The sequence below is a fragment of the Macaca mulatta genome, chromosome 7, assembly GCF_049350105.2.
Source record: "Macaca mulatta isolate MMU2019108-1 chromosome 7, T2T-MMU8v2.0, whole genome shotgun sequence".
Lineage (NCBI taxonomy): Eukaryota > Metazoa > Chordata > Mammalia > Primates > Cercopithecidae > Macaca > Macaca mulatta.
Window position 1 is genome coordinate 123124406 of NC_133412.1, and position 13879 is coordinate 123138284.

The 13879-nt window shown below is 41.9% G+C and overlaps 1 protein-coding gene, 1 long non-coding RNA gene and 1 pseudogene across 2 annotated transcripts; 2 read left to right on the plus strand and 1 right to left on the minus strand.

The window, feature by feature from the left end:
• Positions 1-2461: 2461 nt before the first annotated feature.
• On the plus strand, positions 2462-3544 carry LOC144330251 (uncharacterized). The gene is made up of 2 exons (XR_013396255.1): positions 2462-3261; positions 3362-3544. It is a non-coding gene; the product is annotated as an uncharacterized LOC144330251 (long non-coding RNA).
• ARF6 (ADP ribosylation factor 6) lies at positions 3122-7139 on the plus strand. Its single transcript, NM_001194058.3, is given in 2 exon segments — positions 3122-3261; positions 3362-7139. A coding segment is annotated over 1 exon segment (528 nt). The 5' UTR covers positions 3122-3261; positions 3362-3842; the 3' UTR covers positions 4371-7139.
• Positions 7140-12286: 5147 nt separating this feature from the next.
• On the minus strand, positions 12287-12385 carry LOC114679806 (U6 spliceosomal RNA; annotated as a pseudogene).
• Positions 12386-13879: the final 1494 nt, after the last annotated feature.

Genomic DNA, 13879 nt, shown 5'->3' on the forward strand with positions numbered 1-13879 from the left:
CAGAGGCTGAGGCAGGAGAATCACTTGAACCCAGGAGACGGAGGTTGCGGTGGGTCAAGATTACGCCACTCAACTCCAGCCTGGGCGATCAAGCAAGACTCCATCTGAAAGAAAAACAACAACAACAAAAAAACAAGGTCTAAGCCATTTTTTACAAGTAAGCATATTTCTTATGAGATAGAGTATTGGCTGGGTGCAGTGGCTCAGGCCTGTAATTCCAGCACTTTCGGAGGCTGAAGCAGGATTGCTTGAGTCTAGCAGTTTGAGACCAGCCTGGGTTATAGTGAGGTCCTGTGTCTACAAAAAAAAAAAATGATAAATAAATGAATAAAAATTATGGCATTTTATTTATACTATTTTAGTCAGGAATATCATAAACATATGTGCTTGTTGAAGAGATTAAAAATTATGAAATGGCATTCTCTAGGGAAGGCTGGTTTGCATGTAAATTCCAGAAATCTCTTCATTTACAGGCTTTGAGTCAAAAAGTAGAGGTTTTTCTATACTTAGCTGTTGGAGCATTCATCTGTTTAAAATTTAAAACATAACCCAGGCCAGGCCTGGTGGCTCACACTTCTAATCTCAGTGCTGTGGGAGGCCGAGGCCTGTGGATCACTTGAGGCTTGAGGTTAAGAGTTTGAGACCAGCCTGGCCAATATGGTGAAACCCCGTCTCCATTAAAAATACAAAAATTGGCCGGGCGTGGTGGCGTATGTCTGTAGTCCCAGCTACTTGGGAGGCTGAGGCAGGAGAGTTGCTTGAACCAGGAGGTGGAGGTTGCAGTGAGCTGAGATCGAGACTGAGCCACTGCACTCCAACCTGGGCAATACATCGACTCCGTCTCAAAAACAAAACAAAAACAAAAAAACAAAAACCCAAAACACAAAAACATAACCCAGATGCCTGGATAAAAATAAAAATTAAAAAAGGGCTGGGTGCGGTGGCTCATGCCTGTAATCCTAGCACTTTGGGAGGCCGAGGTGGGCAGATCACTTAAGAGTCAGGAGTTTGAGAGTGGCCTGGCCAAAGTGGCAACACCTGTTTCTACAAAAATTAGAGAAATCAGTCAGGTGTGGTGGTGCACGCCTTTAGTCCCAGATACTCGGGAGGCTGAGGTGGGAGAATCTCTTGAGCCTAGGAGGCTGAAGCTGCAGTGGGCTGACATTGCACCACTGCACTGCAGCCTTGGTGACAGAGCGAGACCCTGTCCCAAAAATAAAAAGAGAGGTGGGGTTGGGGATGACACTTGAACCCCAATCTTTAGACTCATAAGCTTTTCAGTTTTATGACAGTGCTTCATCTTAAGGTACATGGAAAGTAAATAATTGTTAGAATATTAATATTTAATAAGTTTATTTCCGGATGAAATGACGTTTATAAGGTTATCATATACCCTATCTACCATTATCTAATTTTCTTAATTTGTGAAATAAAAATAGTATGTTACCATATGCTGTTTATAGCATCTTCCTTTTTAAACAAAGATACCCATTTCCTGTTTTTCTCCTCTTGATATTTGAAGGTTTCACGTTACTTTACTCTAAGTCTAATTTTATCATTAACCATTTGATATAAAAATGTGTCCTGGGCAGGGCGCAGTGGCTCACGCCTGTAATTCCAGCACTTTCGGAGGCCGAGGTGGGTGGATCACCTGAGGTCAGGACTTCGACACCAGGCTGGCCAACACAGTGAAATCCTGTCTCTGCTACAAATACAAAAATTAGCCGGGCCTGGTGGTGGGCGCCCGTAATTCCAGCTGCTCCGGAAGCTAACGCAGGAGAACTGCTTGAACCCGGGATGAGAAGGCTGCAGTGAGCCGAGATTGTGCCACTGGACTGCAACAGAAACAAAACAAAAACCAAAAAACCAAAAATGTGCCCTAAAGTCTTCCACATTGTATTATTTAAGCCTCACTGGGGGAGTTAGCAAGGTCAGTTTACACATGAGATAAACTTAGTAAGGTTAAGTGCCAGATCCAGGCCATACAAGCGGTCGTTCTATATTCTAAATCCTATATTTTACCGCCTAGGCTTCTTAAAGAATGGGAGGCCAGGCGCGGTGGCTCACGCCTGTAATCCCAACACTTTGGGAGGCAGAGACGAGCGGATCAAGAGGTCAGGAGATCGGGACCATCCTGGCTAACACGGTGAAACCCCGTCTCTACTAAAACTACAAAAAATTAGCCAGGCGTGGTGGCGGGCGCCTGTACCCCCAGCTACTCCGGAAGCTGAGGGCTACCCAGGAGGCTGAGGCAGAATGGCCTGAACCCGGGAGGCGGAGCTTGCAGTGAGCCGAGATCGCGCCACTGCACTCCAGACTGGGCGACAAAGCGAGACTGTCTCAAAAAAAAAAAAAAAAAGAATGGGTAGGTGGGTGAGAAGCTACTACTAACCATATAAAATAAAGTGATATTTAAAGATGAACAGATGTCGCATTCTAAAAAGGTGAAAACGCGGCAAGGCACAGGAACTCTTGATAAATACTGCAGTTTTTAAGAAACATGGGCTGGTCTTGACGAGACCTATAGGCAGACAGGGCTCAAACATTCAAAAGAGCTACAGAGTAAACTCAACTCCCCGAAAGCGCTGCACTGACTGGCAGATTCCACACGAGACACTGGCCTCCCACGTGTCTTTCAGAAAACACACAAAATTCAAGGGATAAAGAAAGCCAAGGGGATGAGAAAAAGGAAAAAAAAAAAAAAACCGAACAGAGCTTCTCTGGGAAGTTGAGGGTGCGCGGAGGGTGCGCGAAGGCTGGGGCGGGCGGAGGGAACTCGCACAGCATCTGGCGGGCACCGAGGTCTGGGAACAGGCCTGGAGGCAGCTCTGTTCGTGGAGAGAGTGGGCTGCCCGTGGGCCCCACCCTGTGGAGCCCCCCCAGTAGATCTGTCCCTTGGTTCGTGTGGGCAGGGGAGGGCAGAGCGCAGAAGAGAAAAACAGGGAACGAGACGCTAGAAGAGCCACAGGTGGGCGCCGGTCAGAGTCCGAGGTTGCAGGTCTCTGGGCCAACCGCACCTGCGGGCCCTCCGAGACGCCGTAGCCCCGCCCCTCCGGCGCGTGGCGCCCATGACGCTAGGCGCGCGGGCCGCTCTCCTTACAGAGGTCGCTCTTGTCCGAACGGTCGGCCTCTGCTGCGCCTGCGTGGTTGGGAGGGGAAGTGAGGCGGTTTCCTCGGCGCCTTTTCCGGCAGCGGCGGCGGCAGAACTGGGAGGAGGAGTTGGAGGCCGGAGGGAGCCCGCGCTCGGGGCGGCGGCTGGAGGTAACCCCCTGCACCGAGCTGGAAAGGCGGGCCACCTCTGTCTTCACTCCTCTCTGGATCTCTGGCGGTAACTCCCCTCTCCCTCTCTGTTTCTCTGCAGGCAGCGTACCGAGTTCCCGCGAGGATCCATGACCTGACGGGGCCCCGGAGTCGTGCTGCCTCTCGGGTGTCCTGGGTCGGTGGTGAGCCCAGTGTTTGCAGGCCGGCTGGCGGGCCGGAGGGCCGCATTCTCCCTCGGGGTGAGAGGAAGGCGGAGGAGCGGGAACCGCGGCGGCGCTCGCGCGGCGCCTGCGGGGGGAAGGGCAGTTCCGGGCCGGGCCGCGCCTCAGCAGGGCGGCGGCTCCCGGCGCAGACTCAGGGCCCGGGTGGCAGCGGCGAGTGGAGGAATCAAGTTGTGCGGTCGGTGATGCCCGAGTGAGCGGCAGTCCTGGGCCTCTGCCCTTAGGAGGCACCTCCCACGCAGGCCGCAAAGGCGCCTTCGCGGCCGGGAGGCTTCGTTTCGGTTTCGCGGCGGCGGCGGCGTTGTTGGCTGACGGGACCCGGGACACCTGAATGCCCCCGGCCCCGGCTCCTCCGACGCGATGGGGAAGGTGCTATCCAAAATCTTCGGGAACAAGGAAATGCGGATCCTCATGTTGGGCCTGGACGCGGCCGGCAAGACAACAATCCTGTACAAGTTGAAGCTGGGCCAGTCGGTGACCACCATTCCCACTGTGGGTTTCAACGTGGAGACGGTGACTTACAAAAATGTCAAGTTCAACGTATGGGATGTGGGCGGCCAGGACAAGATCCGGCCGCTCTGGCGGCATTACTACACTGGGACCCAAGGTCTGATCTTCGTAGTGGACTGCGCCGACCGCGACCGCATCGATGAGGCTCGCCAGGAGCTGCACCGCATTATCAATGACCGGGAGATGAGGGACGCCATAATCCTCATCTTCGCCAACAAGCAGGACCTGCCTGATGCCATGAAACCCCACGAGATCCAGGAGAAACTGGGCCTGACCCGGATTCGGGACAGGAACTGGTATGTGCAGCCCTCCTGTGCCACCTCAGGGGACGGACTCTATGAGGGGCTCACATGGTTAACCTCTAACTACAAATCTTAATGAGCATTCTCCACCCATCCCCTGGAAGGAGAGAAATCAAAAACCCATTCATAGGATTATCGCCACCATCACCTCTTTCAATTGCCACTTTCTCTTCTTTTGAATTTGAACTCTGGAGTTACTGTTCTACAGTTTGGGGGGAGGGGGCTTGGGGGTTTTCTCTTTTGTTTGTTTCTCTTCTTCCCTTTTTTTTTTTTTTTGGCTTTGCATTAGGATGCTCTGATCTGACATTTGACATGAACACAAAGTTGCTAGATGCTCTTATTGACTTCCAGCAGATGGGATGGGGGAAATACAGCAGTTCCTGGTAAAGTCCTTTGTAATAATAGTTTGATTTTTTTATTTCGAGAGAATCTTTCATTTTCCTATGTATGCTTTTTTCCTTTTTTGCCCAGTTTCCTTATCACTTGCTGTAGATGGCTTATTTTGCATTCATGCAGACTATGTTGCAAGTCTGTTTCATCTAGTAAACTGAAAATTATTGCTTAATCAAACTGCCGTTTGTCTTTTATACTTAAGGCCTTTCCCCCCTTCCTTATGAGTTCTAACTTAGTAATTTCAAATGTGACCTTTTATATCTAAGACCAGTATAGTAAACTTAGCCCACAGTGGCGAGTAATGAGTAATATCATTGTAATATGTTCCAGTTGCACCTCAGTATGTTAAACAGGTAATGTAAGAGGTTCTCTGAAATGTCAGCAAATAAGTTCTGAAACATACATCATGCATGAGTAGGAATAAAACCCAAGTTCCCCACAAGGTAGCTAACTTAACGCTGCATAAGAATATGAAAGTGTAACCCATGAAGGACACTTTTTTTTTCCACTGCAAAGTTAGTCACTTTGCTGTTTTCCCTCTTTTTTAAACTTTAAAAATAGACTCCAGGAATTGGAGCAATAATGGTGTATACCACACACAGATTAAACATTTGTAGATATTTTAAGTGACTTTTGGGCAAAACTGGAATGTATACTTTGACCTTGTTTCAAACGCCTGAGACCAGTAACTTAAAAATTACTAAAAGGTTTACTTTGTTCATTAATAAAGCATTTAGCAATTCAAATTATATGCACCTTTTACCTAGTTGAAAAAAATACACATTCCTGTTTTCACATTATAGCAACTGATAAAGCTGAAGCTATAAGTCATTTTTATAGATGAGTGATCCACATCTCCATCAATTAGAACACTGGAAAAGATGTTTTATAAAAAAGGTATTTAATTTTGTTTGTAGGATTAACTCATGCAAATAATGAAGATATCCTGTTGGTTCAATAGTACACTGTCTCCTTTAAGGAAGGAAGCGTGATGAATGAATGATGTGTAGACTTGAGGGATGACTATTAAAGGGGACGTAGGATGAAGAGAAAGAACCTACAGATGACAATGAATGTAAACTTATTTTTCTTCATATGTAAGCAGTGTGCTCGCTGGTGATATCCAGATCCTAACAAGATTACTTGGTTAGCTGGTTAGGACCAGTAACTGGATTGCGACCACTATGATAATATTTTGAACCAAATGTTAATGCTTGATGCAGAATTGTAAAGCAGCATCTGGTTCCTATATAACCTTAAGGATTAATTTTAGTGATCCTCAAGGAATTAAATAGGGAATTTCAGAAATGTAGACTGCAAATGCAGTATACAGGAAAAGGTGGAGTGGGTTTTGTTTATGAGGGTGTCTGAAAACTAAAATTGAGCGGGATATCATGGTATAGTTGGACAGTATTGGTCCTTCACGCTTTGGCCATATTGTGTAATGGAGCTTTTACCAAAGATGTATGAGAAGTGTAAGACTATAAAAAAAATGAACTATTCAAAGTAAAACTCTTGACAGACGTTTTACTTAAAGCAGATGCAAAAGGGTATTCTCATGTAGGCTCCTGTTGGTGCAGAGGGATTTTTGATTTCAAGATGCAACTAAAGTATGAAGTTCTCAGTTTCACTTTAGTAGAAATAGCTCTAGAAATGAGGCTGATAAACACATCTAAGAATACTGGTTGCTTTCTAAAATTCCCAAAGCTCCATCATAAATGTAATTCTTAGTGTTTTAAATGATTGCATTTTAAGGTATATAAATATGGGTTATCCAATATCAATGCTATAGTAACATCCTGAAACAAAACAAGCACAAAGGTATAAATGCCTAAACTGGAGGAAACTTGAAACCCTCATGTTAAATCTTAAATGTAGTATTTCTAACTTGTGAAGACAGATTGGTAGGCAGCCATTTTTTTGTGTCTTAAAATAACTGGGGGCATAGTTAAAATTTTATACATCAAGTGATTGCTATTATTGAATGTTGCAGGTGAGATGTGGTTATTTTTAGTTTATTTGAAATGTTTGACTGGAAAGGGGGGAGGGGGAAGCAAATATTTGAAATTTGGAAAACCCTAAACCTTTTGGTAAGAAATTGTAATTTTCACTTAAAATTTTCTTTAAGAATATAAAAGGTTTATAATTGATGTAGTTAAATTGAACAATAACCACTGGTGACTGGAGCAGGTAATTACAGCCTGCAGAAAAAATTATAATCTAAGAATTGAAAAAATAAGATCCTGAAGTTGTTTAATTGCATCAGTTTCTGTATTTGTGAATTTATAAACTGCAGTAAGTTTTGAATGAGGTTAATCTTGTTTAATATAAGTAAATGAGTCTGTAGACTGTGATCTCCCCAAACTAAAAAGTACAGTACTTGGAATTGTGTTTATGGTTGTAGTGTTGGTAAAGCACTAATATGCAGAAAATAAAGGAATTACACAGTGCAGTTTCTCACGTTACGTTACTCGCTTGAACTAGATAAGTGGGACATGTGGTGTGTTGGGCCATGTTATTCTCCAGGGTTTATGGTAAAAGGTGACTTAATTTGGAAGTTACCTGACTTTTGTAAGAACAAAAAAGATCAATTTGGTTCTTGTAAATGCTGGCTATTTGAGGTAGTTTGCCCTGTTTTAGTTCCACCAACTTAATCTGATTGATAATTTAGGACACAACAGTTAAACAGTTTTTAAAATTTGAGGTCCGATAGCAGTCTTTATTCTGCTGTTTTTTCCAAATTACAACCTTAGCATTTTTAGAAGTACAGAATTGTGTCTAAAGAATTGGCCTTGAGTCTTAAATTCAGGTCTTAATTCTTTATAGACTTCTGAATTTTAAAGTTTCTTTTAGAGGTCAAATTGTCCTATAGAAATGGCAAAATTGTATTCATTTAAATGTAAAGTAGTATACAGGATAAGGTCGGAAGAAAGAAAACGATGAATAACTTGTTGGATAAAAGAGTTTGAAAGACATTCTTGTAAGCCTATCCTATATCAGCAATTTTTATAGTTTGATTTTAGAATGTCTTCATGTGATCTCTAGTATGATTTAATTCCTATGTTAATATTTATTAATGTATTTAGTACTGTGGTTAAGATACTGTGACAAAGTATCAATTTGTCAGTACTAGCAGTAGAAAATATTTTCCCCATTAATGAGTTTTTATGCTTTAATATAAGCTTAGAAATACAGTAGCCATAATCTGAATGGTGATGGAGCTTATAAAATTCCAAAAGTTATTTTCTTAATACCTTGCCAAATATGTATCAGGATTACAAGTAAGGTAAGTCTTGTATCTTTCCTTATAGGTAAAAACTGTGTTTGTAAAACCACATACAGCAATTATAAGAAATTTTTAAGCGATTAGTCACTGAACATAATATATTTGGAGTATAATATTCAATAGTATCTAGCCTTTTGCTTTAATCAAATGGTAAGGATTAGTAAAGGTTTCAGTATTAGAGTTTACAAAAATGGAATGTTGGGAGATGGAGCCATAGAAGAGGCAAAGCAACTTCTTGCTTTGCCAAACCAAAGTTGCCAGACTAGATTAGTGAGTTGAACAGGCAGGGAACACACAGGTGAGATCAAAGAAGGCAGAACAAGTCTGGAGAGTTTGAGGTAGTTTGCCCTGTTTTAGTTCCACTAAAGGAGAGGGATTTAGGAATTAAAACAAATTTGCAATTAAATATAACTCAAGTAATGGTAAATTTCAAGAGAATTAGACTAGGAGCTAACCTCATTTTGTGGGAAAATAAAATTTTTTAACTTTTATCCCTTTATTTGAAACGTTTTATGACTACTTGAAAAAATTTAAAAATGAAAGTATTTGTTTTGTCCTTGAATATCTTTGTTTTTTTTTTTTTTTTTTTTTTTTTTTTTTGAGACGGAATCTCACTCTTTCGCCTAGGCTGGAGTGCAGTGGCGGGATCTTGGCTCACTGCTAGCTCCACCTCCCCGGTTCACGCCATTCTCCCGCCCCAGCCTCCCGAGTAGCTGGGACTACAGGCGCCTGCCACCACGCCTGGCTAATTTTTTTTTTTGTATTTTTAGTAGAGAGGGGGTTTCACCATGTTAGCCAGGATGGTCTCGATCTCCTGACCTCGTGATCTGCCCACCTTGGCCTCCCAAAGTGCTGGGATTACAGGCGTGAGCCACCGCACCCGGCGAGTATCTTTCATTTGTTGTAGAATACATATTTAGTCCATAGTATTTGTTTTATAAGTGTGAGGGTAGATTTTTTTTATTGAGAGCCCACTAATAATGCCTGGCACTGTTTAGGTGCAGGAGATTGATAGTGAAGAAAAACACAAAAAATCTGCATTCATGGAACTTAAGTGGAGGATTGGGGATAGAGAACAAAGATCAGATGATAAGTAAAAATCTGTTAGGTTATATGCTATATGTTATACAATATATAATGTATGTACACATATCAGGGAACAGGTAGGTGTGTTCGGAGAAGATCTCATTGAGGTGATGTTTGAGCAAATACTTGAAGGAAATGTCAATATTGGTATAATTGACATAGTCACAGAAAGATAATAGTATAGTGTAAAGCAGAGGTGGGAAAACTGACCAAGGGCAAATCTGGGTGCAGCCTGTTTTTTATAGGGACTGTGCTAGAATAGTTTTTACATTTTTAAAGGATTTGTAAAGTTTGTAAGAAAAAAACATGAATATGTGACAGACAGTAATGGCCTGAAAAGCCTAAAATATTTACGATCTGGCTCTTAGGAAAAACATTTAACCTCAAATGTAAAGCCAATTTTTAAAACATTATCAAAATATATAGGAAATTGAACAATTGAATGTGAAAGACCATTGTTAAATGAATCTAATAAAAATTTTAGGACACACAGGCCGGGCACTGTGGCTCATGCCTGTAATCCCAGCGCTTATTGGAGGCCGAGGCGGGCGGGTCACGAGGTCAGGAGATGGAGACCATCCTGGCTAACACGGTGAAACCCCGTCTCTACTAAAAATACAAAAAATTAGCCGGGCGAGGTGTTGTGTGCCTGTAGTCCCAGCTACTCGGGAGGCTGAAGCAGGAGAATGGTGTGAACCCGGGAGATGGAACTTGCAGTGAGCCGAGATCCCACCACTGCCACTCCAGCCTGGGCGACGGAGCAAGACTCCGTCTCAAAAAAAAAAAAAAAAGGCACAGTGACATAGAATTTCCACATTTTATACATTTAGTGAGCTAACACTTGTTATTGAGTAGTCTAACCTGGATTATTTTTTTTCTAAATGAATTTAAATGCGTGAAATCAGTAGTTTCTCAGTTTTGATTTTAACATAGTTCTTTAAAACTGTGTGAGTCACTTCATTTTAAATATTTCTTTTATTTTTGTGGTAGTTTTACTGGTCTTCGGATTTAAGTTAAATGTGATTCTTTGTTAAGTGTCCTTTCTTCCAGATAACCTAGATTAGTTGGTGTAGGTTCAGATAACATCGTTTAACTGTGGCTTTTTTATCCATTATTACCATAATTAAGTCATGAGTCTATTATTTTTATGAAGAAAGTTTGTAAGGGGAAGTGTTTTATTGACTTGGAAACTATTATGGTGCATGATAATTTGGTTTCTTCCAGTATTATTCCTCTAACCAATATAAACTAGGAAAATTTGCTTTACACAGGGATTATTTCTTGCCTAGAGAGTTATATATTAATACCAAATAATACTAAATAATTACTAGTAGGATGAGAAATCTATATTTTAAACTATTTAAACTATTACAAAGTTGTGAAACCTGTAACTGTTAGACTACTACAAAGTAATCTAGCAGAAGTTATGGAAGTAAATTTTATTGAGGACATTTACAAATGAGCTTTAAAAAAAAATGAAAACATTTGTAGTTCATGGAAAGACCTATGTGAAACTAGTTATTTGTGATTATAAAAGTTGTTTTCCATTACAGCTGAATAGCCTGAGAAGGTTATAGCATGAGAGGGGAAAAAAAAACCATTGTGGTAGAAGCAGAAATTTGGATCTTTGAAGTTTGTTATAATAAGGCAAACCAAAGTGCTTTCTCTGCATGTCTTTATTTTTTATTTTATTTATTTATTTTTGAGATGGAGTCTCGCTCTTGTCGCCCAAGCTGGAGTGCAGTGGCTCGATCTCAGCTCACTGCAACCTCCCCTCTCTGGTTCAAGTGATTCTCCTGCCTCAGCCTCCCAAGTAGCTGGGATTAGAGGCATGTGCCACCACACCTGACTAATTTTGTATTTTTAGTAGAGATGGGGTTTCACCATGTTGGCTGTTCTCAAACTCCTGAGCTCAGGCAATCCACCCAACTCGGCCTCCCAAAGTGCTGGGATTATAGGTGTGAGCCAGTGTGCCCTGCCCACGTGTTTATTTATCTATTTATTTATTTGAGGAGTCTTGCTTGGTCACCCAGGCTGGAGTGCGGTGGCACGATCTCAGCTCACTGCAACCTCCACCTCCCAGGTTCAAGAGATTCTCCTGCTTCAGCCTCCCAAGCAGCTGGGACCACAGGCGCACCACCACGCCTGGTTAATTTTTTTTTTGTTTATTTTGTTTTGTATTTTTAATGGAAATGGAGTTTCACCATGTTGGCCAGGCTAGCCTTGAACTCCTGACCTCAGGTGATCCACCTACTTTGGCCTGCCAAAGTGCTGGGATTACAGGTGTGAGCCACCGCGCCTGGCCCATGTGTTTATTTTATTTATTTTTTTTTTTTGAGACGGAGTTTCACGCTGTTGCCCAGGCTGGAGTGCAGTGGCGCGATCTCAGCTCACTGCAAGCTCCGCCTCCCGGGTTCCCGCCATTCTCCTGCCTCAGCCTCCCGAGTAGCTGGGACTACAGGCGCCCGCCACCGCGCCCGGCTAATTTTTTGTATTTTTAGTAGAGACGGGGTTTCACTGTGGTCTCGATCTCCTGACCTTGTGATCCGCCCGCCTCGGCCTCCCAAAGTGCTGGGATTACAGGCTTGAGCCACCGCGCCCGGCCCCATGTGTTTATTTTTAAAAGTTAATTTTATGAATAAGTCCTAGGTTGGAGTTAGGCCTAAGGAAGTCAAACTCAGAAATATTCTAATAGTAAGAGTTAGCATTTACTGAATGTTTGCCATGTGTCAGGCATTGCTCTAAGCACTGAATGAGTATTAATTCTCTAAATCCTCACAGCCACCTTGGGAGATAGGGCTCTCATTTTATAGTTGAAAAAAACTGAGGCATACAGAAGTATATGATAATAAGTAGAAGAGCCTGAATTTGGATTCAGATAGTCTCTGCTGTACTATGAATGTGACTAAGGTGAACCAGTGCTTACTCATGTTCTTAGTATTTTTTTGGTGTGTGTTTTCTTATAAATACCTGGCTTTAAGTAAATTTCCCATAATTTTCTTATTTTATCTTCAATAAGTTGTGCGTCCCTGTATAATTTCACTGTGCTGTACAGTGGAGAACAGTATTAGGTGCTTAATGGACTTTTTTTTTTCTTCTGTAAAAATCAAATTTGATTGCTTGATAGTGAATTTTACAGATCATTGTGAAAAATAGGAAAAGTTAAAATTTTCACTGAGCTGATTATTTGTATACTTATATATAGATTTCTTTTGATTTAAGAAAAGTTTTATATGGAATGCTTCACGAATTTGTGTCATCCTTGCACAGGGGCCGTGTAATCTCTGTATTGCTCCAATTTTAGTATATGTGCTGCTGAAGTGAGCCTCCCAGTTAAATTTCAATTAGATAAACTGTTTTTTAGTACAAGTGTATCCCAAGCAATATACTAAAATTATGTATTAAATTATATATACTATATATAAAAAATTTATATACTAAAGCTTAAATTGAAATTTAACTGGCCATCCTGTATTTTACCTACAATCCTATATCTGACTCTGAATGGTAGGAAAGGAGGTAAGATTGAAAACGGAAATTTAAAAATATATTTAGAAACTCTCAAGAGCTCTACCAAGTAGTTTGGATATTGTTTTGTGTGTAATGGGAGCCATTGAATTTTTACATATGTAAATTTATATATATATATCTCTATGCATATATATATATAACTCTTTCTATGCATATATATATATATATATATAAAAAACAGGAGAGAGTCACAGTGTTTAGGTGTATCTAGTAGCTTTGTATAGAATCATGTATCAAGATTATGGATAGAAGTTCGAAGAAAGAAGTCCCTTCAGGAGACTTTGATGATAATTCAGCTGAGAAAATGAGGGCCAAGTATAGTGTAGAGAAAATGAGAAAGAAGTGAGATAATGAAATAAATTGGTGAAATATGTTACTTGTGGAGGAGGAAAGAGTTAACAATTTTGATCTGAATTCTTTTTCTTTTTTTGAGACAGAGTCTTACTCTGTCACCCAAGCTGGAGTGCAATGGCATGATCTCAGCTCACTGCAACCTCTGCCTCCTGGGTTCAAGTGATTCTCCTGCCTCAACCTCCCATGTAGCTGGGACTACAGGCGCCCACCACCATGCCCAGCTAATTTTTTTATTTTTAGTAGAAACGGGGTTTCACCATGTTGGCCAGGCTGATCTCGAACTCCTGACCTTGGATGACGCGGTGGCCTCGGCCTCCCAAAGTGCTGAGATTACGGGTGTGAGCCACTGTGCCCAGCCTTGAGATATATATATATATATATTTTGAAATGGAGTTTCACTCTTGTCGCCCAGGCTGCTGTGCAATGGTGCTATCTCAGCTCACTGCAACCTCTGCCTCCCAGGTTCAAGCGATTCTCCTGCCTCAGACTCCCAAGTAGCGTAATTACAGGCGCCTGCCACCACACCCGGCTACTTTTTTTTTTCTTTTGTATTTTTAGTAGAGACGGGGGTTTCACTATGTTGGCCAGGCTAGTCTTGAGCTCCTGACCTCGTGATCCGCCCGCCTCAGCCTCCCAAAGTGCTGCAATTACCAGCATGAGCCACTGCGTCCTGCCTGGCCTTGATCTTAATTCTTACATAAAAGATAATGATAACACCATTGGTAGAAATCAGGACGTATAGCATATTTCAATGGAGAGACATTGATAATTGGGTAAAGTACTTTGTCTGCAGTGCTGAAAAAGTTTGAATCTGTTAGGCATTCTCTCTTTTGTAACTATTCTCTTAGAGCAATGCTGCCCAATAGAAACATAATGCAAGCCACATATGCAATTTAAAATTTTTAGTGCTCACATTTAAAAAATAGAAGTGAATT